Genomic DNA, 25103 nt, shown 5'->3' on the forward strand with positions numbered 1-25103 from the left:
TTAGACCGTAATCACATGATTACATTTATTAATTCAGTTTCAAAGAGGCATGAATCAAATAAAGTAGGCACAAAATATCTACTAATAACAAGAGTTTGGTGTTTGATTACAACATAATCACAATAGCAGTCAAACATATCGAATGTATTCACCAGTAATTCGAATCATAAATGGATTTATTTAGGATTTTAGGGCATATGAGTCGATATTGGTTATTATCAAGTCACATGATAAATATCATTGAGTAAGGTCACCAAGGTGGCAAGGTATTTTGGTTTTTGAAAGTAATTTAAGTTGTAAATTTATATATTACGATGAGCTAAATGATTAATCAAAAGAAGCAGAAAAATATAACTCGGCCTCACAAAATTTTGACACGTATCATTGAAAAAAATAAAATAAGGTATAGATGCGAATTTTGTCCTCGTCAAAAAGATTGACACATGTCTATAATACAATCTAATCATAGTATTTGATGTTTTATATATCAAGTATCACAAGATCCATAGCCATCAATTATGAAACATTTCCAAGATTCATAGATTTCAATGATTAAATAGTGATTGATGTGATACAAATATTGAATCTTAGCAGCCCATGAAATCGATGGTTGATTCATAGTCAACCCGATAATCCTAAAAAACAAATGACAAGATGCCAACATCAACACCCAACACCACACGTTTAATGGCCTATTAAAACAACATCCTCATCCAGTTCTACTTCTTGGTCTTTTTAATATGTCATTCTTGTTATATGTAACCTCATTGTTTCTGGTTTAAGTATATGAAAATTAGTGGTTATTAATAATGAGTCCCCTCCATAAGTATAGAGAAGGAACTAGATTTTAAGATAACTTTATTACAGTTAACGTTAATGTTACAAATCAAACATCAATAATATAAACCGAAATTTATAAGATCAGCTATCCAAATACATAATAGCTCTTTTTTTAGTAATGGTTCGATTGGCCGGTTCAAATTGTAGAAATGTAAAAATGAGAAGTTCAAATTTTGATACGTATAATAACATGCAAAGAAGAGAGATGATTGATTCTCAAATCGAACGATTGGTCTAATATTTGGATTTAGTCGTTTATTTCATAACAAGTTTGTGAACTGTGACATGATAGTCACTTAAAATAATATAAAAAAACCAAGGAGTTACGTCTATAAATAACTTGTGTGTGACAACGTGTCACAACGTTATAGATAAATGTATATGAGACCAAATCGATGCAAGCGGCTGCCAAGAGTTACATTTTATATCATTTTTTATATGTGGAAAGTAACTAGACAAGTTTGCAAAAGAGGAAACAAGAAATAATATAAAAAATAACTCTCTTTATTTTTTTAATTATGGTGACGCTACACAATTTACGTAAGACGACCTTTTACTTTTAAATACTCCGTATAAGTTATCGATGTTTACATTATTGAAATGGTAGGGCAACTAATTTGTTTTCAGATGATTATTTTCCTCACGTGAACATGACAATCAAGTTTTGTATTGTAATATCTACCCCATTTAATAGCAAGTTTAGACACAATATTATTGTTGAACAAGATATTTAACCCATTAAATTAAACATGCCGACAACTTATTTAACTAACAGACCGACCCACTAATCCGTTTATAATTTGTTTGGTCATGTTTACAATTCATCAACCTGATTGACATGTTTATAACTTGAATAGTTTCAGCATAACTCGTCAACTAATTTGGCAAGTTTAGATTAACATATTGAACATATCGTTTTTAAGTATGAAAGTTAGAGTTTATGTTTTTTGACATGAATAAAAATATGACGAGCAAGTCAACATGATAATTCAAGATTGTCAACCCAAAACCATCAACCTACACAATTGACATCCTAATATTTATAATATCTACTTTTCACTTATATATATATATATATATATATATATATATATATATATCATTATGGGATAGAGGTAAGGCTGTCTACATCTTACCCTCCTCAGACCCTACCATAGCTTTGCTATTGGTGGGATATACTGAGTACGATGATGATGATGATGATGATATATATATATATATATTCTTAAAAACTTGTGTTTTATATGTATAAACTTTTTCCGATGATTAATAAAAATAAGTATATAAAATCTGTTTGTATATTTTATATTAAAGTCAAAGCTTAGGTAGACAAATATATAACGTATAAAAAATAATTAACTTTTGTAATTTTCTTAAGCGGGTTATCGGCAAGTAAAAAATTTAGATAACAGTACGTGGCAAGGCATCATACATTATCCGTAGATCCGAAAAGTCAATAGTTCGGCGAGTGGTTTTACTTCTTCAAACTAAGATCTTTCATGAATTATTTAGTTTGGATTTTAGTATTTAACCAATTTTTGGCAGGACCAAAAGTCATGTATTTCTTCACATTAATTAAACAAGTTGATATGCAATTAATTTATCTATTATATACGCGTCATCTTTATGTCATGGTATTTATTAAAAGAAAATTCCTATAAACAATTCATCATATAGACTCCAGTTCTAAGAATAACTTTTCCCAATCTAAGGGTGAGATGAAGTTCGGTGTCCAATGAACTGATGAAGCATTACCGTGCGACATCAAATTACACATGACAATGAGTTTTGTGCCAAAAAACATCATGGCAACGAGTTTAAAAGAAAAACATGTGTGACGATGGAAACATGCCAACGGTGTATTTTGTAGGAACCGAATTCGTGAATTGAGTAAATAAACAGAAAATTAACAAACAATTTTATTACTCATACAATACAATACAAGAATCTGAAATACAATACAAAATCAAAGAAATAAACCAAATACAATACAAAAAAAAATGTAAACGGTTTGGCTGAGGATCGTGTTAAACACGGGGCCCTTAAAACAATATTTCGAGTCTCCCAAGAGAACTCGTTGTTTCCCAGGGTACAACATCCGGAGCAGTAGTACTATCGGAGTTAACCGTAAACGTGAAAAAGGTTCGAATAAAAGAAACCAGAAATGTAGAAGAAGAAGAAGTTGGAAAAACCTTGCAACAATGCTTGTGTTGTGTGTAAGGTTTGGTGTGTGTTGCAACTTAGTTTACCTCTCTATTTATAGAGGAAAAACAAGGCACAAGTTCTCCATCCCACCGATGTGGTATACACCACTATATTATTTTCTTTTAAATACACACAATCACACATCGATATCTCATTCATCAATATCTATTAGTGTGCATTTGTTGTGTCATAACAACCTACTAATGCACACGTAACAAATTTTCCAACAATCCCCCACATGAATGGAAATCGATTCTTCGAAGTAAGTTTCAGCAGTTGAGTATTACCGGATAGGTAGGTGTTACCCTTTGAACCTTCCGTTGTGAAACATACTTAGCCTCCTAGCGGTTTGTAGTCGCGATAACTTTGAACAGACCCCCATTTGTGTAGACGACAATATGCCTTCACACAATACTCTCCCTGGTTTGGTCAACCCCTCATTCTTGTGTCCGTTATGGTCATGGATCACGGTCCTGGTTCTGCGAGAGCTCTAGGAAATTGCGCCTCTCTACAATTCCATTCGAAGCGACCAAACTTCTCTCTAACATAGGTGATTCCCATGAATCATTAAAAGCATCATGGTTATTTCACTTAACCTTAATATGCTTAACCTCTCACAAATGTCACTGGTTTTAGGGTACTCCCCTAGGAGAAAGGACTAGGAAGTTCATGACTCCCTTTGGTTTTGGGGTACTCCCCCACAGTGACTGCATCTGGTCATATGATTAAGTTTGCCTATTGAACTTAGCTCTTGGGATCTCCAGTTTGCTAAGTTAGGTTTCCCTCATACTTCCTTTATCGCGGGATTTAGTCCCATTCCTCTCGATAACTTATAAAATTTATCCGTGCTTAAGCCTTTTGTTAACAGGTCTGCAATGTTAACTTCTGACCTCACATGGTCAATCGTGATAACACTCGTTGACAGTAGTTGTCGTATCGTGTTATGTCTACGTCTCATATGCCTTGATTTGCCATTATACATTGAACGTTGAGATCTACCAATTGCAGACTCACTGTCACAATGTATGCAAATTGCCGACAACGGCTTTGGCCATTGTGGAATGTCTTCCACGAATTGACGTAACCATTCTGCCTCTTCCTCAGATTTGTCTAAGGCAATGAATTTATACTCTATTGTGGATCTAGCAATTACAGTTTGTTTGGATGATTTCCAAGATATTGATGTCCCACCAAGTAAGAACACGTACCCACTTGTTGATTTGGAATCTTTCATATCCGAAATCCAGTTCGCATCAGTATACCATTCGATCACAGCTGGATGGTTGGTATAATGCAAACCATAGTCTCTTGTGTATCTTATGTACCTAAGCACCCTTATAATAGCTTTCCAATGTTGAACACTTGGATTGCTAGTATATCTACTTAGACTACTCACCGCGTATGCTAAATCGGGTCTCGTACATGTCATGAGATACTAATTAGACTTCCAATGATTCTTGAATACTCTAATTGAGCAACCGGCTCAGCTCTATTTTTACATAGATGTAGAGTAGTGTCAACAGGAGAACGAGCCACTCGCTTGTCTTCCTTGTTGAATTTTTCAAGAATCTTGTCGACATAGTGTGCTTGACTCAAAGTAAGACATTCTTTGGTTTTAATAATTTTTATTCCAAGAATAGTATCAACTAAACCCATGTCTTTCATGTCAAATCGTGCCTTTAACATGTCTTTTGTAGATTGAACCATTTTATCATTACTCCTAATGATAAGCATGTCATCCACATAAAGGCATAAAATAACATAACCTCCATTTGTGTTTTTAACATAAACACATTTATCACACTCATTAATTTTGAAACCATTGCCAATCATGACTTGGTCAAACTTTTGGTGCCATTGTTTTGAAGCTTGCTTCAAGCCATACAAAGACTTGATGAGTTTGCATACTTTACCCTTTTGACCAGGGGCGAAGAAACCCTCTGGTTGCTCCATGTATATCTCTTCTTCCAAATCACAATTTAGAAAAGCCGTTTTTACATCCATTTGGTGCACTTCCAAACTTCGTAAAGACGCGATTGCAAGCACCAACCTTATAGAGGTTATACGTGTTACAAGTGAGTAAGTATCAAAATAGTCTAGACCTTCCTTTTGTCTAAAACCTTTGATCACTAGCCTTGCCTTGTATTTATCAATACTTCCATCGGCTTTCATTTTCTTTTTGAATATCCAACGATATCCAAGTGGTTTGAAACCAATTGGAAGATCTACCAATTCCCAAGTATGATTTTTTAAGATCGAATCAATTTCGTTATTGACTGCTTCTTTCCATTGAGGTCCTTCAGGTGAGGTCACCTCTTCATGGTAGGTATTAGGTTCACCTTCAACCATAAAGCTTACGAAGTCAGGACCAAAGGATTTTGCAACCTTTTGTCTTTTGCTTCGTCTTAAATCACCATCCTCAGTCTCGGGCCGTTCATGTGTTCCTTCATTAACCAAGTCGTCATTTTGTGTTGACGAGCTTGCACCTACATCATTCGCTCGTGATGATGAGGCCTCATGTGTGTGTCCTAACTTAGGAAACACGTGCTCAAAATACGAGACAGTATTGGGGCTCGCCTCCATGAAAGTGTTTACGTGTACATTTGGATTTTTGGATTCATGTACCAATAACCGATGCGCACTACTATTGTGAGCATATCCAATGAAAATGCAATTAACAGTTTGGGGACCAATCCTAAGAGCCTTAGGAGGTGGTACGGTGACTTTAGCTAGGCACCCCCACACTTTCATGTATTTATACGAAGGTTCTCGTCCCTATTCTTGAGAGGTATCTTATTTAAAAGTTAATTTGCCGTTAAAATGGCATCCCCTCCACATGTCATGGCTCACCCCAGAACTAACCAACATGGCATTCATCATCTCTTTCAATGTACGGTTCTTTCGTTCCGCCATGCCATTTGATTGTGGAGAATAAGGAGCGCTTAATTCATGTATTATGCCACTTTGTGCCCATAAATCCGCAAATGGTGAAACGTATTCACCTCCTCGATCGCTTCTCACACGTTTAATTTTCTTGTTAAGTTGTAACTCAACTTCATTTTTAAACAAGATAAAATTTTCTATTGCTTCATCTTTACTTTTTAAGTAAATATACATAGCAATATTTTGAGCAATCATCAATAAACGTGATGAAATATTTGTTTCCCCCTCTTGTTGGGCACATTTTTAAATCGCACACATCGGTGTGAATTAAATCAAGTGTTTCGTTATTCTTTCAACCGATTTGAAGGATGATCTTGTAAGTTTGGATTCAACACATGTTTCGCATTTCTAGTTTGTATCAATGTGGAATGTTGGTATGCTTTTTAATTTAATTAAACGACGAAGTGAATTGAAATTTACATGTCCTAATCTACCATGCCAAACATTTGAATTTAAAGACTCAATAATATAAGCAGAAGTAGATGCCTTATTCATTTCATTTCCAATCACGGTTACATCAAGTTTAAACATACCATTGAGGGCATAGCCCTTACCAACATAAATTCCACGCTTAGTCAAGACAAACTTGTCCGACTCAAACACTAAACGAAAACCAAACTTATTAAGCAACTTACCCGAAACCAAATTCTTACGAATTTCGGGCACATACAAAGTGTTGCTCAAAGTAAGCTCTTTTCCCGAAGTCATCTTCAATATCACATTCCCTTCACCCTTGATGTCGGCCGTTGCTTGATTCCCCATAAACAACTTAGCATCACTAGCAGCCTCCTTAAAGGTGCAAAAGAGGGTATTGTCACCACACACATGACGGGTCGCACCCGTATCAATGAACCATCCTTGCGGTTTGTCCCCCACAAGATTGATTTCTTCAATCATTGCCGAGAGCTCGGTGATCATTGCCACTGATATGCTAAAAGTAGTCAAATAATAAATAACTAAAATTATACTAATCTAGACACTAAGTAATACTCTAGACCCTTAAACTACTAACCGGCAAGTGAACCGATCGACTCTAGTACAGCTAAGTAAGTCCGGATATCGAACCCACGAGACTCTTTAAATTACGAAATTAGCAAATTAGACTCAATTACAAGACACGACTATTTATTAATAATATTTGAGGGGGAATTTAATACTAATAATTAAGATTTAATAATAATTAACTAATGATTACTTTAATTAAACCAATAATAAACTAATTAATAAAATAATAAAACCCTAACACTAAATATTATAATAATAATAATAAAACATAATCATTACCACTTAATTAATTAATTTAATATAAAAACTTAACCTAATTAATTTAACTAAAGAAAACAATTAAGAAAACTTGGATTGATTCAGATGATAAAGATAACTACCCAGACCAGAATCCCCAAAGTTGCGGTTATTAATTTAAATGGAAAAACTCAAGTTATGGAACTGGGATCATAAAATAGACCCTTGACAGAAAACCCGAACAGGACCCTTGAACTTCAAGAAGACGCCTATGGATTTCTAACAAGTTTTAAGACTCACCGGTTTATTAATTAAACTTCCTTACGGTTATTTAACAGCTTATGTCTAAGTATCTTTTATGACGAAAACCTACCTTACAGCGGGGAATTCAAAAGATAGCAAAGCAGACTTGATTAATTTAATAGATTAAGCTGACAATCAAACATAGACGAACTCCTTACGAAGAACTAAATCTAACAATCCTGACCAACAAAGATCTATCAACAGCCTATCACCTTACAACTTTCTAGGCTGGCGGTTCACTTTTATCTATTTAATTAGTTTTCTTGTTTCTATGATCTTAATCGATATCAATCATAAACTAGTCAATAACACACAGTAAATGACCTAACAAAACCCTATCCTATGAAACAATCAACAAGGGTAATGCGAAACAATAAATCTAAATAAATAAAACCAAGTAATCATACGCATCAATTTTATCAAACTCAACAATTTACTTAAAACATAAAATCCATAACGAAAATAATCCCAATCAAAATCAAACCAAACAAAGGTTCATCACAAGCCTAGGCAGTCTAATAAGTTTAGGCTAGCATCTTAAAATCAAAGAAACTAAAATTATTAAGTTCAACAACCAAGCTCATAATTAAAATAATAAATTCAAACCGAATAGTGATGATGCTTGGTTAAGTAGGTGTTCAACCCAACCGATCTCGGCTCGAAACAACGGCCTTCTTTCTCTTTCTTGCGTTCACTGTACTCCACGGCTGATTTCTGTAGGGTTCTTTTCTTCTTATTGTTATAAGCCGTGACCCCTCTTTATTGTTGTGTGTTTTTCTTTTTTTTAATTTATGTTGTCCACCGACTTCCTTGTCTTACGTCATATGAGCCCTATAAAAAATATCAATCAATTAATATGTTCATGGGCTTTCACCTTTTCACGTGAGTAAAGTAATAATAGTAATACTAAATTAAACTTGATAGATAGAACATGAAACTACTCTTCACATCCTCACTGTTACATAAACTTTCAAAATCAAATTAGTTTATTTTACTTGCAAGTTTACGTGACATTTTTACATACCAACTTACTTTCTTATTTGTATTAATAAACATTAAGCAGTAAGGTAAACTTTGATCATTTGATTATATGTTATTTTGAACACACTATAACTCGTTATCTTCTAGAACCATTAAACTCACACATGAACCAAATAAAAATAATATTTAATAAAAACCTTGCTCAAAAGGTTTAAAAGTGTAGGATATATTTATAAAATAATATGTATAATTTAGACCACATCAGCCACCAACGGTTCACCATTTTCATCCACCATATGCGCACGCTCACGCTTAGGCTTCTTGCATTGTTCGCACGATGGCCATTCTCATTACAATTGTAACAAACACCTTGGAAGTTTGAAGATTGAGGTTTCTTTTTCACAACCTCCTTTTTCGGTCCAAGGTTCACCTTTCCCTTTCCCTTATCCATTTTACCCTTACCCTTATGCCCCCCCTTAGAAGATTGTCCAAGTTCAACCATGTTGGCCTTAGCCATTGGCTCCACACGAGCTGATTTTTGAACCGTTTTATTGTCTTCCTCAATTCGAAGACAAACAATTAATTCATCAATAGTCATCTCCTTTCGTTTGTGTTTAAGATAATTTTTAAACTCAACCCAACTAGGAGGCAACTTTTCAATTATGGCTGCAACTTGGAACGTTTCACTAAGTGTCATACCCTCGGCATGAATTTCATGAAGTATAACTTGTAGTTCTTGGACTTGGGTGATCACAGTCTTGGAGTCAACCATTTTAAAGTCCAAAAAACGGGCCACAACAAATTTCTTTGTTCCCGCATCTTCGGTTTTATACTTCTTGTCTAAAGACTCCCATAGTTCTTTGGCAGTCTTTATCCCACAATAGACGTTATACAATGGATCCGCCAAACCATTGAGCACGTAATTGCGACATAGAAATTCAGAATGTTTCCAAGCGTCCAAAGCGCTCACACTTTGGGCATCATCTTGGGCAGTGGGTATGGGGGCTGTTTTCTCCAAGAACTGTGCTAAGTTCAAGGTTGTCAAGTAGAAAAACATTTTCTGCTGCCACCTCTTAAAGTGGACACCCGTGAACTTTTCGGGTTTTTCAGCATGGTTAGCCATTGTGGTCGCTCCCACATTGGCTGGGGTCAAATGGACAGCAGGGGTAGCATTAGAAGTGTTTGGGGTTGGTCCTGTCATTCTTAAACACAGAAAACAGACCAAGTTAGTAACTTAGAAAAAAAATTCAGAAAATTCTGAAATTTGCGAGATAAATTTATCCCGTGCGAGATAGCTTTATCTCGTGCAAGATAACACTATCTCATGCGAGATAGCCAAAAACAGCCCAAAAAGGAGCCTTTTCTGATTTCAGAATGCTAAACCAATAACGAATCTGTCTAAGTTCAACTTTGAATATCCAATTCTTGATTCTGAGACCAAAACAGAAAAGAAAAAACTGTTTTTAAAACATATACTATTTTGAAACAAAACTGGTTTGGATCAAAATAGAATAGTTTCTGAAAATTTAAACAAAGTTTTCACGATAACGGTTTAAAAAATATTGTTTTAAAATTGTAGGAACCGAATTCGTGAATTGAGTAAATAAACAGAAAATTAACAAACAGTTTTATTACTTATACAATACAATACAAGAATCTGAAATACAATACAAAATCAAAGAAATAAACCAAATACAATACAAAAAAATGTAAACGGTTTGACTGAGGATCGTGTTGAACACGGGGCCCTTAAAACAATATTTCGAGTCTCCCAAGAGAACTCGTTGTTTCCCAGGGTACAACAGCCGGAGCAGTAATACTGCCGGAGTTAACCGTAAACGTGAAAAATGTTCGAATAAAAGAATCCAGAAATGTAGAAGAAGAAGAAGTTGGAAAAACCTTGCAACAATGCTTGTGTTGTGTGTAAGGTTTGGTGTGTGTTGCAACTTAGTTTACCTCTCTATTTATAGAGGAAAAACAAGGCACAAGTTCTCCATCCCACCGATATGGGATACACCACTATATTATTTTCTTTCAAATACATACAATCACACATCGATATCTCATTCATCAATGTCTATTAGTGTGCATTTGTTGTGTCTAACAACCTACTAATGCACACGTAACAAATTTTCCAACATATTTTACTCCAACACAACTAACTTCTTTGTTTTTTTCAAAAGCAAATTTCATATATATATATACCTCTTATCGATAATGCCTCTTTTTACTGCCTCTTAATCAATCATACATCTTATTAATTCATGATTAAATTGCCAGCCAACCCAAAATCAAGTCATTATGTAAGAGGTTTAACTAGACATTAACCCATTTATATTACTATTAATGTAGTTTAATGCATTTAAATAATATGTTTATTGTAGTTAAATGATTAGCTTATTTTCTTTTATTATGACTATAAAATTAAGGTTTCTACCTTAGTTGAGGACTTGATGTACACGACAATGGAAGGTAATTACAATATATCGTGGAAGTTAACCGACATTAGAGTGTAAATTTAAGAAGTATGTTTTTACTGTTAATATTACTATGTACCATAATTATTTGAAAATTTATCATAAAATAAAGATCATAATGAAAATAACGAACAAAATTTATATTTAGCGCAATGTGTTGGTCAACATAAATATTATATAGGTCAACACCATTTGCTCGTTATGTACATGTTCTTGTCTTCAGTAACAAAGCTTGGGCCTTGCTAGATTCAGCATTCAAGGCGTAAATGTGTTAACTAACCCATCATTTAACACCTCATTTTCATAGAACGGGGTGATGTTTCAGGCGATAACATGCTTACGTGACATGAAAACATCATGGGTGTCTTTCCACAACAAAGCAGCATGACAAATAAGATATAACCAAGTGCTCTTGAAATATTTAATTTTCATGAATAGTTTAGCATATACCGGTACGCTATCAATGACTCAACCATGTTCTTCACATTTTTACTTTTGTGGCTTTTTGTGGTGTGGGATTCATTTACATAATCAATCATACATATCAATGTATGAACACAGAGATAATTTTTCGTCCAAACTTAGAAAACTCATTTTTAAGAAAAAATACATAGGTATAGGTATACTATGAAATAGTTAAATATTTTTCCAAAGCATGTTTGAAAGAAGGGGATAATCGGATACATGCAATTGTTCCTTTCTAATTAGTGTTTGATTGTCTTAAGTTATCTCATACATTTACATGCTTATTTTTCTATGTTTTGAACTTTTGATAATGTTGTTTGACGTTAGATTAAAGTCAAAGTTATGGTGCCCCAACAAAAAAGACGAACACGTTCTAATACTCGGTAACAATATTATAAAAGAGAATTTATACTTTTCATATACAGTTTATTAAAATATATATATATATGTATATATATATACATATATAAATATTGGTCCCCCCATTCAAGCTCCGTTGGACGGTGATAACCAAACTTAAAGCTAAGGATTTATTCTGCACTTTTATTATTGAAATAGGTGTGGACCATCAATTGATAGCTATGGTTGCAATCTTTACATAAAAGGAACATATTTTTGTTGGATTGCTTGGGGTGAACGCGTTCTAGAAACCTCTATGTGACTATGTGCATGTGCTCAAGAATGTTACGAATGAAAAAATGAACACAAAAGTGTCATACACGTAAACTCGACCGAAGAACTTTGACGGGTTCAAATTGAAAATTTTTAAAGGTGGCAAACCAAACCTATCTAGTTTGACACACCAAACTTCCCCAAACAAGAAATTTGTACTTTGAACTAGAAAGTTTAAGCAATTCACGTATTGGCATGCTATATATGGCTAGACAAATTGTCGTAGAGCATAATTCAACCCCTTTTTAGAAACTTTGAAAATTTCTAAATGACTAATTTGATAGGTTTCTAGTTAATCCTATACAATTGTTAATATGTCTGTATTGCACAATTATGTCTATTTGATTCATCAAGTGATTGAACTAGCTTTTTAATAGATAGGAGCACGGAAGTTCAATACTTTAAAAAGGATAATCTACCATTTTTTTAAGCTAAACTTTTAATCCATAATTATATCAGTTTATTCACAAATTTGAATAAAACATGACATAAAAACGAAAACCATTTCACACACATGAACCCCAGTAGGCCAGTATGAGTGCAAAACACTATATTCGTAGGTTACACGAACATGCTTCGTTTAATCTAGAAACTTGTTTTGCTTTTTTTTTTTTTTTTTTTGCGTTAATACTTTAAAATATGAAATTAGATACTTTTTAACCAAATATGTTTGAGCTGTGTTACGTTACTTTATATTTATATTCTATTTTTTTACCCTAAAAATACCCGTCTAATAATGTAGGTTATTACATTAAACACATCTTAAAAAATTGGCATAAATAATAGTTAGACTAATCCACGAACTTGTCGGGTTGCCACGAACACCACGGTTTTAACAAGTTTAGGTAAACTTGTTTGATGGTTAGACCTAAAACTAACCCGAACACTTAGTTTTAACAAGTTTAGGTAAACTTGTTTGATGGTTAGACCTAAAACTAACCCGAACACTTAAACTCATCCCTTAAATTTCATTTCAAGTATGTGTGATGTAGGAAAATTATTTTTATAAGTTTAGTAATATAAGAAACGGTATTCTTGAGATTACAATAATTGAATTTCAGAATTCACTCCTGTCCGTAAGTGTACCTAATATTTGAAGCACGAATTTGATTTGTCAAAAATTAATGTGACGTTACATGACGAAAAAAAAACAAGTAAAAGCTCTTTCCGGTACAATTTGTCCAAGAGGCTCCTCAAAAAAAAGTAGTTACGTAACATACGTAGCGATAACAGCACGTGTCGAATGTCCGCCACGTTATACACCTACTTTTACCCAACCCACAACACGCAACACATCTTTTCACACACTCAAACCACACATTATATATACGACTCTTCACCTTCTCTTTCACTTTTATTATTTCTATCAATTCATTCAACCAATCAATCTCAAAATGACAAACAACATAACCGGCAAAACCACACTACTCCGGCGACAAAAACTCGCCGTACTCCTCCACAGCTCCGAACCAAACATATCCATCACAACCCACCACCAACCACCGGATGAAAACACCCACCACCGCCGTAGCAACGCCTCACTTCCTAGCCCAGTCATGTCGGCAACTTCATCTCCGGTGTACTTCATGTCACCATTCAACCACATCCCATCACCTTACTCCAAATCACCATGGATCAATATTAACGATTATATTAATAATAATAATAATAATAATAATAATAACACCGGTTTGATCGGTTCATTGGTACGTGAAGAAGGACATATATATTCATTAGCCACTTCTGGTGATTTATTATACACGGGGTCGGATTCGAAGAATATTAGAGTGTGGAAGAGTTTAATGGAGTTTTCGGGTTTTAAATCGAGTAGCGGATTGGTAAAAGCGATTGTTGTTTCTGGTGACCGGGTATAAGATTCGGGTATGGAAGTATAAAAAGAAAAAAGGCTATAAACGGGTCGGTAGTTTACCGACCACGAAAGATTATATTAAAAGCTCGATGAACCCGAATAATTATATTGAAGTAAGACGGCATCGTAATGTTCCTTGGATAAAACATTACGATGCGGTCGCGTGCTTGAGTTTGGATGAGGAACACGGATTGTTGTATTCCGGGTCATGGGATAAGACATTTAAAGTCTGGAGGCTTACAGATTCTAAATGTTTGGAATCTGTAAGTGCCCATGATGACGCTATTAACAGTGTCATTGTGGGGTTTGACTGCATGGTTTTCACCGGGTCAGCTGATGGGACAGTGAAAGTGTGGCGAAGGGAATTAGTCAGGAAGACGACTAAACACCTTCTTGTGTCCACACTTTTGGATCAGGATAGCGCGGTGACGTCAGTGGCAGTAAGTGCTGCTGACCCCACCGTGTATGCTGGATCCTTTGACGGGTTGGTTAACTTTTGGGTTTGGGAGAAACACGGGTTTTCACACGGGGGCGTTTTGAGGGGACATAAGTTGGCAGTGCTTTGTGTTACTACTGCTGGAAACTTGTTGAGTGGTTTGGCGGATAATAGCATACGCGTGTGGCGGAGGGAAGGTGATGGGATGCACACGTGTTTGTCGGTTTTGAATGGTCATACCGGACCGGTTAAGTGCTTGGCGGTTCAGGAACGGTCTAAAGATGATGATCAGAGTGATGAATGGATGGTCTATAGTGGTAGTTTGGATAACTCGGTTAAGCTTTGGCGAGTGTCGGAGCAACCGCAAATTTGCAACTCTTGAAAGGTTGTACATCGGAAGCATATGGAGTTGCGAACACGAGCGATAGGGTAGAGATCATCACGATGAGATTCGAGTATTCGACCAAGTTTGAGATTTTGATGAACATTATAGTTATGAAGATCGATCATCAAATCTTAAGAAGGATAATTTCTTATTTGTTTATTTAAATGTAGATTGAGGACGTTATTTATCTTGGAGTGTTACTGAAAAAATGTAATTATATATTTGTAAATGTTTTGTACATGACTGAGTATATAATTTATAATAATAATACAAGTTCTCTTTGTTTGAACATGTAACGAGATATGAATGATCCATGCATGCCCTTCTTATATGTATCGAGACCTTATGTTATCTAATAGTGTGCAGCAAGTTATTATAGAAGTCTCCAATAAAATTCGAAAGGTATATAATTATAATATTTAAAAATCGAAACAAACAAAGCTCTTTAATGTCTAGTCTTCGCCGACTAACGGAATACCCATTGAAAATTTGTTGGGATTTTATAGTTAATTTTGCATATTAAACTTATTTACAATTTCCAAAGAAAAGGGCACATAATAATTTCTATCTAACAAAAATAAATAATCTTTGCTTTGTGTAAAATAAACATATAACAATGGCATACTATCTATCTACAATGGTTCCGGTTAGGATTTGCATCTCTAGTTTGAGCTCACCAGATTCTAATTTCTAGCATTTCAAGCTAAACATCAATACTGCTTAGCTTGAAGAGATGTTTGCAATTGGGCTGTTGCGGTTACAGGTTGGAGTTTGTCTTTGTATATTATAAGGAAAAATTAAGTAGTATTTAATGGTTAGCAACTTAAAACTAACATAACTTAAATTGTGGGTAGCTCATACATCTTTACTTGTTTCTATATTAATTAAGTTATGTAATTGATGTTAAGATGGACAATGGAAAACATCAATTCATCAAACACAAAATACTTCTCCCTGGCCTAGATAAAATATAAAAGAAACTACCCTTTATAGTTTGATGCTTCTAATAACGCCACCACAAAATTGGGCCTATTATTATTATTATGTTTATGGGCCTATTGCTATTATGTTTATTTGTCTTGTTGGGTTTAGTTTAAAACAGTTAACATTTGGGCTTGTTTATGCTTTATGTTGAGGGCGGAGGCCACAAAACTCTAGGAACCGATATGCTTAGGCTTAACACCTTTTGGTGGTTGGGAAGTTATCCCACACTTCCGTCTAGCAGTTAGTAAGCGGGTGGATGTGTTATTTGACTCTACTTAATCAGTGTTTTGGACATCACTTTCTTATTCAATGTCTCCAAAATAAGATAAGTGGGACGTGGCCGATATTGAATTATTGTCTACATATTGAATTATTGTTTTTTAGACGGAAGGTAAGGAACATGGAGAAAGGGGTCAAGTCCCGTATCGATAATCAACACACGAATATTAAACGAATAACTCTCGTTTATATTAATCCGAAAATCTTACTCAAAAAACTGATTACAAACCCTCAAATCCTAACTCGGTTTGACTCTTGATGAACTCTAACTCGGTTACACCAAACTCACCTCTCTCTAATGTCTAACAATAACTCGGTTTATATAGACTAACCTAACTTGCTAGCCAAAACAATACCAAATATAATAAAACCTAATTATTGTGTTGGGCCTTACACTTGGGCCAAACAACAATTGACCCAACAGGGGGGATCATAGGTGATCACAGAAATTTCCACCTGCATCATTCGACTCATCTTTCTTTCATCTATGATACAAGAAAACACTCCTTAATGACACAAGTTTTTAGTTGCCTCCTTCCCTTGTTAAATATTCGTTTGTTATATATGGGTGGTCCGTGGTTGGCTGGGCGCTTATTGAACACTCTGTAATCATACCATTTTTCAATCTGAGGGGGTGTTTGGGATGGCTTATTTTCATCAACTTATAACTTATAAATTTGTTTAAAAGTAATAAGGTGTTTAGATTGCTTATATTGTGAGAGGAAAAGTTTAATAAGTTACACTTTTGTAACTTATTAACTTACTGAAAAGTTATAAAGAGACAAAATAAGGAATCCAAAACACCCCTGAGAAGTTTCTAATTATTTCACATTTGCTTAATAATTGAAACAATAATAGTGGGCCAGGTAGTTTAATAGTGGAAGTGTAACTAGTTTTATATGGTCTGGTTTTATTTGAAGTTTTTGTACCTTTTTTTGTGTGGTAAAATACAAAAGCAATGCAATTCTACATTGATTTTTGGGTGAACCAATTGTGAGTGTTTATACACATGAGCAATTCAATATCGACAATTTAGTTTTCTTTGTATCAACTCAACTTGTAGAGTTCAAAGTGCCAGTATAGATTTTTAATTTTAGTGTTTGGTTTTTGGATTTCAATACTAAAAACCGTTACTAATTGTTTGGTTCACGTTTTGACGGTGAACACCCTTAGACGTAGTGTGATATCAAGAGGTTGGTGTTATCTGATGGGATGTGATCCTCCCACATCACCCCCACATGCCTATACGGCTCGTATAGGCCTATACGGCTGTATAGGGTACACATGCCTGACAAGGGGACAAAAAAAACAGCTTTTTGCAGCCCGTATAGGCATTAAATGTCTCGTATTGCATTCAGACAAAACCATAAAAGCTATACGGTCGTATAGGGCTATACGACCGTATAGAAAATAAAAGTTATACGGTCGTATAGGGCTATACGACCGTATAGAAAACATTTGCAGAAACATTCAGACTGCCTTAATCGCTGCCAGGAAAACGATTTAAAAAAAACCTCAAATTTTGGGGTGCATTTTTATTTTAATGTATGTTGACTAGATGTTAAAAAAACCTCAATTTTATTATATGTAAGCAACAAATATGCCTAGACAGTCTTGAGCTTTTGACGAGCTAAGCATGAGCTTAACATTTAAACCCGTTAAGATAAATGAACCAAATACGACCCGTATAAATCACATATATTGTATATATGGTCATCATTTTTTTTAAAAAAAGTGTCTATAAACGAGCCAAATACGACCCGTATAAATCACATATATTGTATATATGGTTATCATTTTTTTTTAAATTGTCTATACGGCTGTATAGGCCTATACGACCCGTATTTGCCTATACGAGACACAATAAACGATGGCAAACAACCTCTGACACGATTCAGGTCCTATACGACCGTATAGCCCTATACGAGCCGTATAGGACAAAAAATGGTGTATGAGGATCAATGATGGCGTGGACTTTTAATTATTTCAAAACAGAACGCTAAATTCATAAGTTATACAACTTTGAAACAAAGTACAATTATAAACAACACATGTGCTCGTAGTTGCAAGATCAAGCGCTAAAGAAATCGACGAGCATAGAAACGGTAGCCTCAGAATAAGCAGGGAACACCAACGGCAGTGAGTTGACTCGCTTGACCAAAGCCTGTGACCAGACCAAGTACTGGTTCACCTGGTTAGTCGATTCCGGCTCAGACGGGTTCGAGGCATGGGCCTTACTCTTGTTGTCGGTTTGCAGCTTCTTCAGCTCGCTGGTCCAAATATCAATCAATCCAGACATGCTTTCAATTTAATTGTGTTCTTTTTGTGGTCAAGTGTTTGATGTTTTGAGATGTGAATATCTTATCGCACTTATATATTGTTTTGGTGGTGATTCCACGGGCACGGCGCACATGGTTCGTTTGGTAATTTTGTTGTAGACAATAGTTTTAAGAGAAACCGGGATCCGTGTGCTGGTGGTAATGAGGCAGTTAAGGATCCGGTTTCCAAGGTAAAATCCATCAAACTAAACCGTTGACGGCGGGCCCAGTTTCAACTTTAGATTAGTTTGAGTTCCTGGTTTGGTTTAAATTCTCAACTTATATATTTTTTTTAGGGAATATCTATAAAAGTAACCAAGTTTTAAAAACTTTCAAATTAAGTCACTTAATAATTCTGGTTGCTTCTCTGCGTCTAGCCTAAAAGAAAAAATAATTGAGGCTTGTTCAGCTGTTCCGGGTTACAAAATTGAGTGGAATAATTGGGTTCCCCGAAAAATGGGAATCCTAGCTTGGCGAGCGGAGTTGGATAGGGTCCCCGTCTTGACATCTCTTGCCAAGAGAAACATTAGGATTGTTTCGGTGGATTGTCCGGCGTGTGGCGTTATGGAGGAGACGGCAGAACACGTTTTCATTACTTGTGGGTTAGCCCAAGCGGTTTGGCAAGCAATTACTATTTGGTGCAAAGTACCGCCTATTTTTACTTTTAATATTAGGGATATTCTTGAGCTTCATAAATACTCAAAGTTCCCTAAAAGGAAGGCGAACTCTTTTTACGCGGTTTGCCTAGTCTCATTGTGGTGTTTATGGAAGGCGCGAAATGACATGGTATTTAATGGTATGGCGATCACAGTGGATAGTGTAGTAAGTGAAATTAAAGGGCTTAGTTATCTTTGGGTTAAAAATAGGTCGGGAGTGTCTCAATTGTCTTGGGAGGATTGAGGTAGATTTAAAGTGTACTGAGTTTTTTTCCTTTTTGGTGTCTATTTCGGTTGTGGTGTCGGGCTAGTTTCTTGCTAGTCCGATTTATTTTAATAAAATTTGCTTTTGTTGGCCGTTCAAAAAAAAAGGTCACTTATGTATATTTTTTTTTAAATCGGGTCATTAAATCTTCAAATCAAATCGTATCGATTTTGTTCTACGTCAATAAAAAATGGAGGATAATATATGAGTGGAGGTCGGAATTTGCAATATATGTAGTTAAATTTTAAAAAATTATAAAAAACGTTAATTATATTAAAATTTGAAAGTAAAAAACAAAATCCATGTAGTCATCTAGCGTCAACAAAAATAAAGATAAAAAGATTTCCTATGTGAAACAAAAAAAATATGTTAAAATCTTTAATTTAATAAACTATGAAAGTTAAGTGACTTAATTGAAACACTTTTTAAAGTTGATTGATCTAATTTGAACACTTTTAAAATTTAGTTAATATTATATGAAATTGCCCCTATTTTTTGAAGTTAAGTTCAATGTCGACGCTTGTAGGACCTGGCTCAGTTCGGTTGGTTCATATGTGGGTCGTACCATCTTGATTTTGAGTTTGAAAATTAACTAGGCCATATTGGGCCGGAGGTATGCAAATCAAACAAGCATTTGATGCGGCGCAGTAAAATGATGTTGGGTTGCATAGTTGTTTGAGGAGGAAGGAAAAGGGTTCAAAACCTTAAGGCTCGTATACCATCTAAGATGGTAAAGACTAACGGATCATTTTATTCAATAAACGATTACAATATGTAAAGATAAACTAGGTAAACCAGGTTCGTTAGCTCAACACTAAAAGCATAAATTCTATATTGGCAGCCAAACCCCAGGTGTTGAAACCTATAAACTGTCGAAACCTATCAAATCATTTAAATCAAAGCAAGTCAATCAGGTTGAGGTTCAAATAGTTCAAATTTCGATCTGTTATGACGGTTTATGGTCAACTAGTTGGTTTGGAACTTTGAAATATTGGTCATCTAAATTGAACAAGTTGTTTAGCTTTTATTATTTATTTATTTTATATATATTTTAGATACATTTACTTGCATATATGTTTAAAATCAGGAATGGTTATTATTGTAATACTTTAATATAAACTAATGAGTAAAGTGTTATTTTCGTTCTTGTGGTTTGGTAAATAATGCGAATTTAGTCTAAAAAGTTTATTTTTTGCATATGGACCCTCCACGTTTCCCAGTTCTTGCCAATTACATCCAAATCACTAACCCTGTTAAATTTAATCGTTAAGTTAAGGGTAGAGATGTCTTTTCACCCTTTCTTTATTATAATACTTATTTTAGTGAACTGCGGTTTTCGTCCCTCCAGTTTGTCAAAATCTGCGGTTTTAGTCTAGTAGTTTCAAATTTGCAATTTTCTTCCATATGGTTTCCTTTCACTTGCAATTAAACCCGAATTTCCTAATATCGTTAATTTTGGTCGTTAAACCCATTAGTGTGCCCTTCACGTGAGGGGCAGTTTTGTTTCTTGTTTTTTGTCATTTTCCCCCAAATACAACCTAGCCCCTCACGTGAGGGGGCTTGCGAATTAAGACTGAAGTTTAATTAGTTAGAGAAACGACAAAACTGGTCACCACGTGAGGGGTATGCGAATGGTCCAACGACCAAAATTAACGAGGTTAATAAACTCGGGTTTAATTGCAAGTGATCAAATGAAACTACAAGTATGAAATTGCAAACTTAAAACTATTGGACTAAAACCGCAGATTTGGACAAACCATAAGGACGAAAACCGCAGTTCACTAAAATAAATATTATAATAAAGACAGGGTGAAAAGACATGTCTACCCCTGACTTAACGATTAAATTTAACGGGGTTAGTGATTTGGACGTAATTGGCAAGAACTGGGAAACGTAGAGGGTCCATACGCAATAAATAAATTTTTTGGACTAAATTCGCATTATTTGACAAACCACAAGGACGAAAATGGCACTTTACTCTAAACTAATACTTAAAAGGAAAATTGGATTTTAATAATCCCAACTTAATGCAGTTGGCCGATAATAATCCCAACTTTGAAAATAGCCGTCACTGGTCCCAACTTTCACGCTATTTGTTTTCATTGGACCACCGTTAAAAAAAAATTAATGACGTTAAGTTTTTTCCAAGTTTTAAATTGATGTTTTAGGGCTTTTGATTGGAATGAGAATACGAAAAGATTGATGTAAAACTTAACTCGAAGCGACGCTTCAAACAACTTGATTTTTGTTAATTAATAGTTTAAACACCGGAACTGAAGCATCCTTTAGTCGTTTGGACCATTGATTGGAGGTAAGCTTTACATCAATCGACTCGTATCCTTATTCCGATCAAAAGCCCTAAAATATCAGTTTGAAATTTGAAAAAAACTAAACGTCCGTTAAGTTTTTTTTAACGGAGGTTCAATGAAAACAAATAGTGTGAAAGTTGGGACCATTGACAGCTATATTCAAAGTTGGGATTATTATCGGCCAACTGCATTAAATTGGGATTATTAAAATCCGATTTGCCTACTTAAAATAAAACTAAAAAAAATAATAATAATTGTCAAAAATAAACCGTTCACCCATCAAATCAACATGCCCACACAGCCTGATTGGTTTGATTTGCTATCTTTACAGTTAGCTGTTGGGACATAAGAGTGGATGGTAGTGGCGAAGCTTGGACTAAGACATCGGGGGATCGGACTCAAAATGTATACAAAATTTCACAAGCGAAGGAGGCCAGGCTTAAATGTTCGGTTAGAAACGGCTAAATTTACACTACGTATAAAAAATTTCGGCCAAAAACAGCTAAGTTTACACTACGTATAAAAAATTTCGGTTGAAAACAGCCAAATTTTACACTACGTATAACGTCCACCCTAATTAATCAATTCTAAATTCTAATAGCTCATCCAAACACCCCAATCAAATCAATTCTTTCTAAAGACTCATTAATTTTTAAATATAGGAAAACATGAATGATGGTATTATATATATTATATAACATCTGGTTCAATTCACTCATACATAATATTTATGATTGATGATTCTACATGAATTCAACAACAAAACAAACATACATTTTTGTAGGTAAAAAAAATTTGCAGTCAAACAATTCCCACAAACAATTTCTTACTCTGATTCTTCAACAGAGGCTTCAATCCGAAGAAGAACAAAGCCAATAGCAACCCCAACAAGCGTAATCCCGTTCATGATCGCCGCTATCCTGAATATCTCACCCACCGCATTACACGTGGCCGTAAGTGCACCACCACCGCCGCGAGCCGACGGTTTCTTCAACTCACAGACAAAGTTAGCAAACAGTTGTTCGGTGGAAACAGTGGTGCCGAGTGAAGCAACAGTGTTGTGAGCTTTAAGTCCACCGAATGAGTTGAGGCCCTTGATGTAGGTTACCTTGGTGGTGGTGGGTCTGCCGGAAGACCGTGTGGGAACGGCTGCCGTGAAGTTGACCGGAGATAGGGTGGTTGCCATTGGTGATTGGGTTTAAGAAATTTGTGGTGAAATGAAAGTAGAGATGATGAAAAATAATAATAATAATAAGAAAAGAGAGAGGGAGAGATGGGATAAGGGGGATATGAATGGTTGGTTGTAAACAAGAAAACAAGATGACAAGATGAGGGGAATAGGGAGCTTGTGTTTTGTACATGTACTTTGTGCCTACTTGCAACTATTTCAAATACTCACTTGCTAATAAAATAATTTGTACTATTTTTGGAAATTGATTTGACTAAATGCCTGATAATGTTGGAAATCTTGTATTAAGAAGTGTATTAGTGTAATTTAATTATATGTTAAGTTATTAAACCTTGTGGCAAACCTCCAAAGCTTGGGTTTAGAACATAAAGAGGATGCTTCATAATTGAAAGCAAACTAGTGAACATGTTTGGGATTAAGTTTGAAAATTGTTTATTGGTTTATTTGTTTTTTCAAAAAACTATTTTGAAAAGACATAAAGAATTCAGAGCTTTTAAAAAACTGTTTTTTTACTCATCAAAAAACTAAAATAAAAAATGATTTTTGTAATTGTCAAACACATTTTACCTTATTGGCTTAAAAAAGCCAATAATCCAATAATATGTTTTCATACTCAATCTCACACATGCTATAATATTACGTGTATGTGGCGAAAATATTAATTAAATATTAAATAGTTAGTAATAAAATTTAAATATTAAAGACACTTTTTTATCATGTGAAAACAAAAGAAGCGTAATAAGTATGTGACAGTAATTTTCATACTCATTAAGAGCATCCACAACAACAAAATCATACAAACCGACACATCAGGTTCCAAGCTTTTTTTAAAAACCTCAACTTTCTTTCACAACAACAAATTTTCACAAACCTTATTAAAAATATTAAATATGTATGCATATGCATATAAAGTATGTGTGTGTATAAGAGGGGAGGGATCCACTATGCAAGTTTGAAGCATGTTTGCAACCATGGACTTTGTTTTCTTAGACTTGACATTACAATGGTGTTTTCTTACCGCATCAAGTTTGCTTCATTGCCACATCACCCTAACCTTAGGGGATGTGGCTTGTTGCAGATGCCCTAAAAAGATTAGTAAGTTGTTGTCCCAAACATACACCACATGTTAAAAGATTACAACAAGATATAAAAATTATTACCAATTTGATCAAGTGAACCCATAACCTTATTTCTCATCCAAATATAAGACAATGCTTTGATATCTTCAAAAATATTGGAGGAAATACTTGGCTTACTTTAAAATACCTCCTCCTTTTGGGACCTCCAAATGCAGCATTATGTGAAAAAAAACCTTGGAATAATTTTCTTCTTTTCTTATTTGAGGACAAAACATACAAGAATAACTAGACCTTTATTTAATTTAAAAAAAACTACATAGTTCAAATAAAAAAACATTAAAAATATGATAACATAAATAAAAAAACTATCCATCTTCATCTTAATCAAGCTGCGGCAGATTTTAAGTTTGAAGATGTGCCACAAGATCTAATCGAAGTCTGTAATGTGCAAAGGACATATGAATAGAGAGTGTGTGTTTGAAAAACAAACAATAAGATAATATGTATTTATACGGGGGAAATGTCATAGAATAGTAACTAAGTTTTAAAACTGTTTTAATTAGCTCACTCGTGTAAATTTTCCCAAATCGGATCACTAAATCATCAAATCAAGTCTCACCGATTTGAAACACTTTTAAAAACTTAATTACCATTATATGAAATTGCCCCTTTATAAAAATATAAATTTTTTTAAGTCAGTCCCCAACGATTATTTTTGACCGCTCCAACGGTTACATTTGATCGGGTAATAGTACCCGGATTTTGGTACCCGATTTGCCACTCGCGAGTATCATTCACGCAAACAGGGTACCCGCCCCCCTTACGTTATTTGATTAATCGCTCTAGATGATACCGGTGCAAAAATAGCAAGCCACGTGGATATTATTATTATTATTATTCCAAAGCTAGAGTATTTGTAATCTGCATGGTTCAAAATTTCAAAACAAGAAATGTCATTGCAATAATTTGAACACGATCCCTTAATTTTGGATCACCAAATAAATTTCTCCCTAGGGCTTGTTAGTTGTTATCATTTAAAAAAAACACGTACGTAGGGTATGGAGACGTTACAGAATCTGATCGAAGAGGCAAAGCTTCGTACCACGTGGTGGGCGGTTTGCATTGTCATCGTGGCTCTCTTCTTATCCCGTAACTCTTTCATATTTATCTTTTCATTGTGTTTGACTGTTTGTTTGTTGTTGCTT

General features: G+C 34.7%; 2 protein-coding genes and 1 pseudogene across 2 annotated transcripts; 2 read left to right on the plus strand and 1 right to left on the minus strand.

Annotated features, from left to right (window-relative positions):
* Positions 1-13468: 13468 nt before the first annotated feature.
* LOC143609222 (protein JINGUBANG pseudogene) lies at positions 13469-14857 on the plus strand (annotated as a pseudogene).
* Positions 14858-18856: 3999 nt separating this feature from the next.
* Positions 18857-19300, plus strand: LOC143609226 (uncharacterized). The gene has a single exon (XM_077084037.1). It carries the CDS (start codon positions 18857-18859, stop codon positions 19298-19300), a length of 444 nt encoding a protein of 147 aa, XP_076940152.1.
* A 3156-nt stretch (positions 19301-22456) lies between these two features.
* On the minus strand, positions 22457-22816 carry LOC143609227 (uncharacterized). The gene has a single exon (XM_077084038.1). It carries the CDS (start codon positions 22814-22816, stop codon positions 22457-22459), a length of 360 nt encoding a protein of 119 aa, XP_076940153.1.
* Between the last annotated feature and the right edge of the window lie 2287 nt (positions 22817-25103).

Source organism: Bidens hawaiensis, unplaced genomic scaffold (genome assembly GCF_021521415.1).
Source record: "Bidens hawaiensis isolate Kalapana, Puna unplaced genomic scaffold, B.hawaiensis_p1.1 tig00419516_1, whole genome shotgun sequence".
In the NCBI taxonomy this organism is placed as follows: Eukaryota; Viridiplantae; Streptophyta; class Magnoliopsida; order Asterales; family Asteraceae; genus Bidens; species Bidens hawaiensis.

Coding starts and splice junctions, on each gene's coding strand:
- LOC143609227 (XM_077084038.1), bottom strand. CDS start 22,816: ATGGCAACCACCCTATCTCCGGTCAACTTCACGGCAGCCGTTCCCACA.
- LOC143609226 (XM_077084037.1), top strand. CDS start 18,857: ATGGGAATCCTAGCTTGGCGAGCGGAGTTGGATAGGGTCCCCGTCTTG.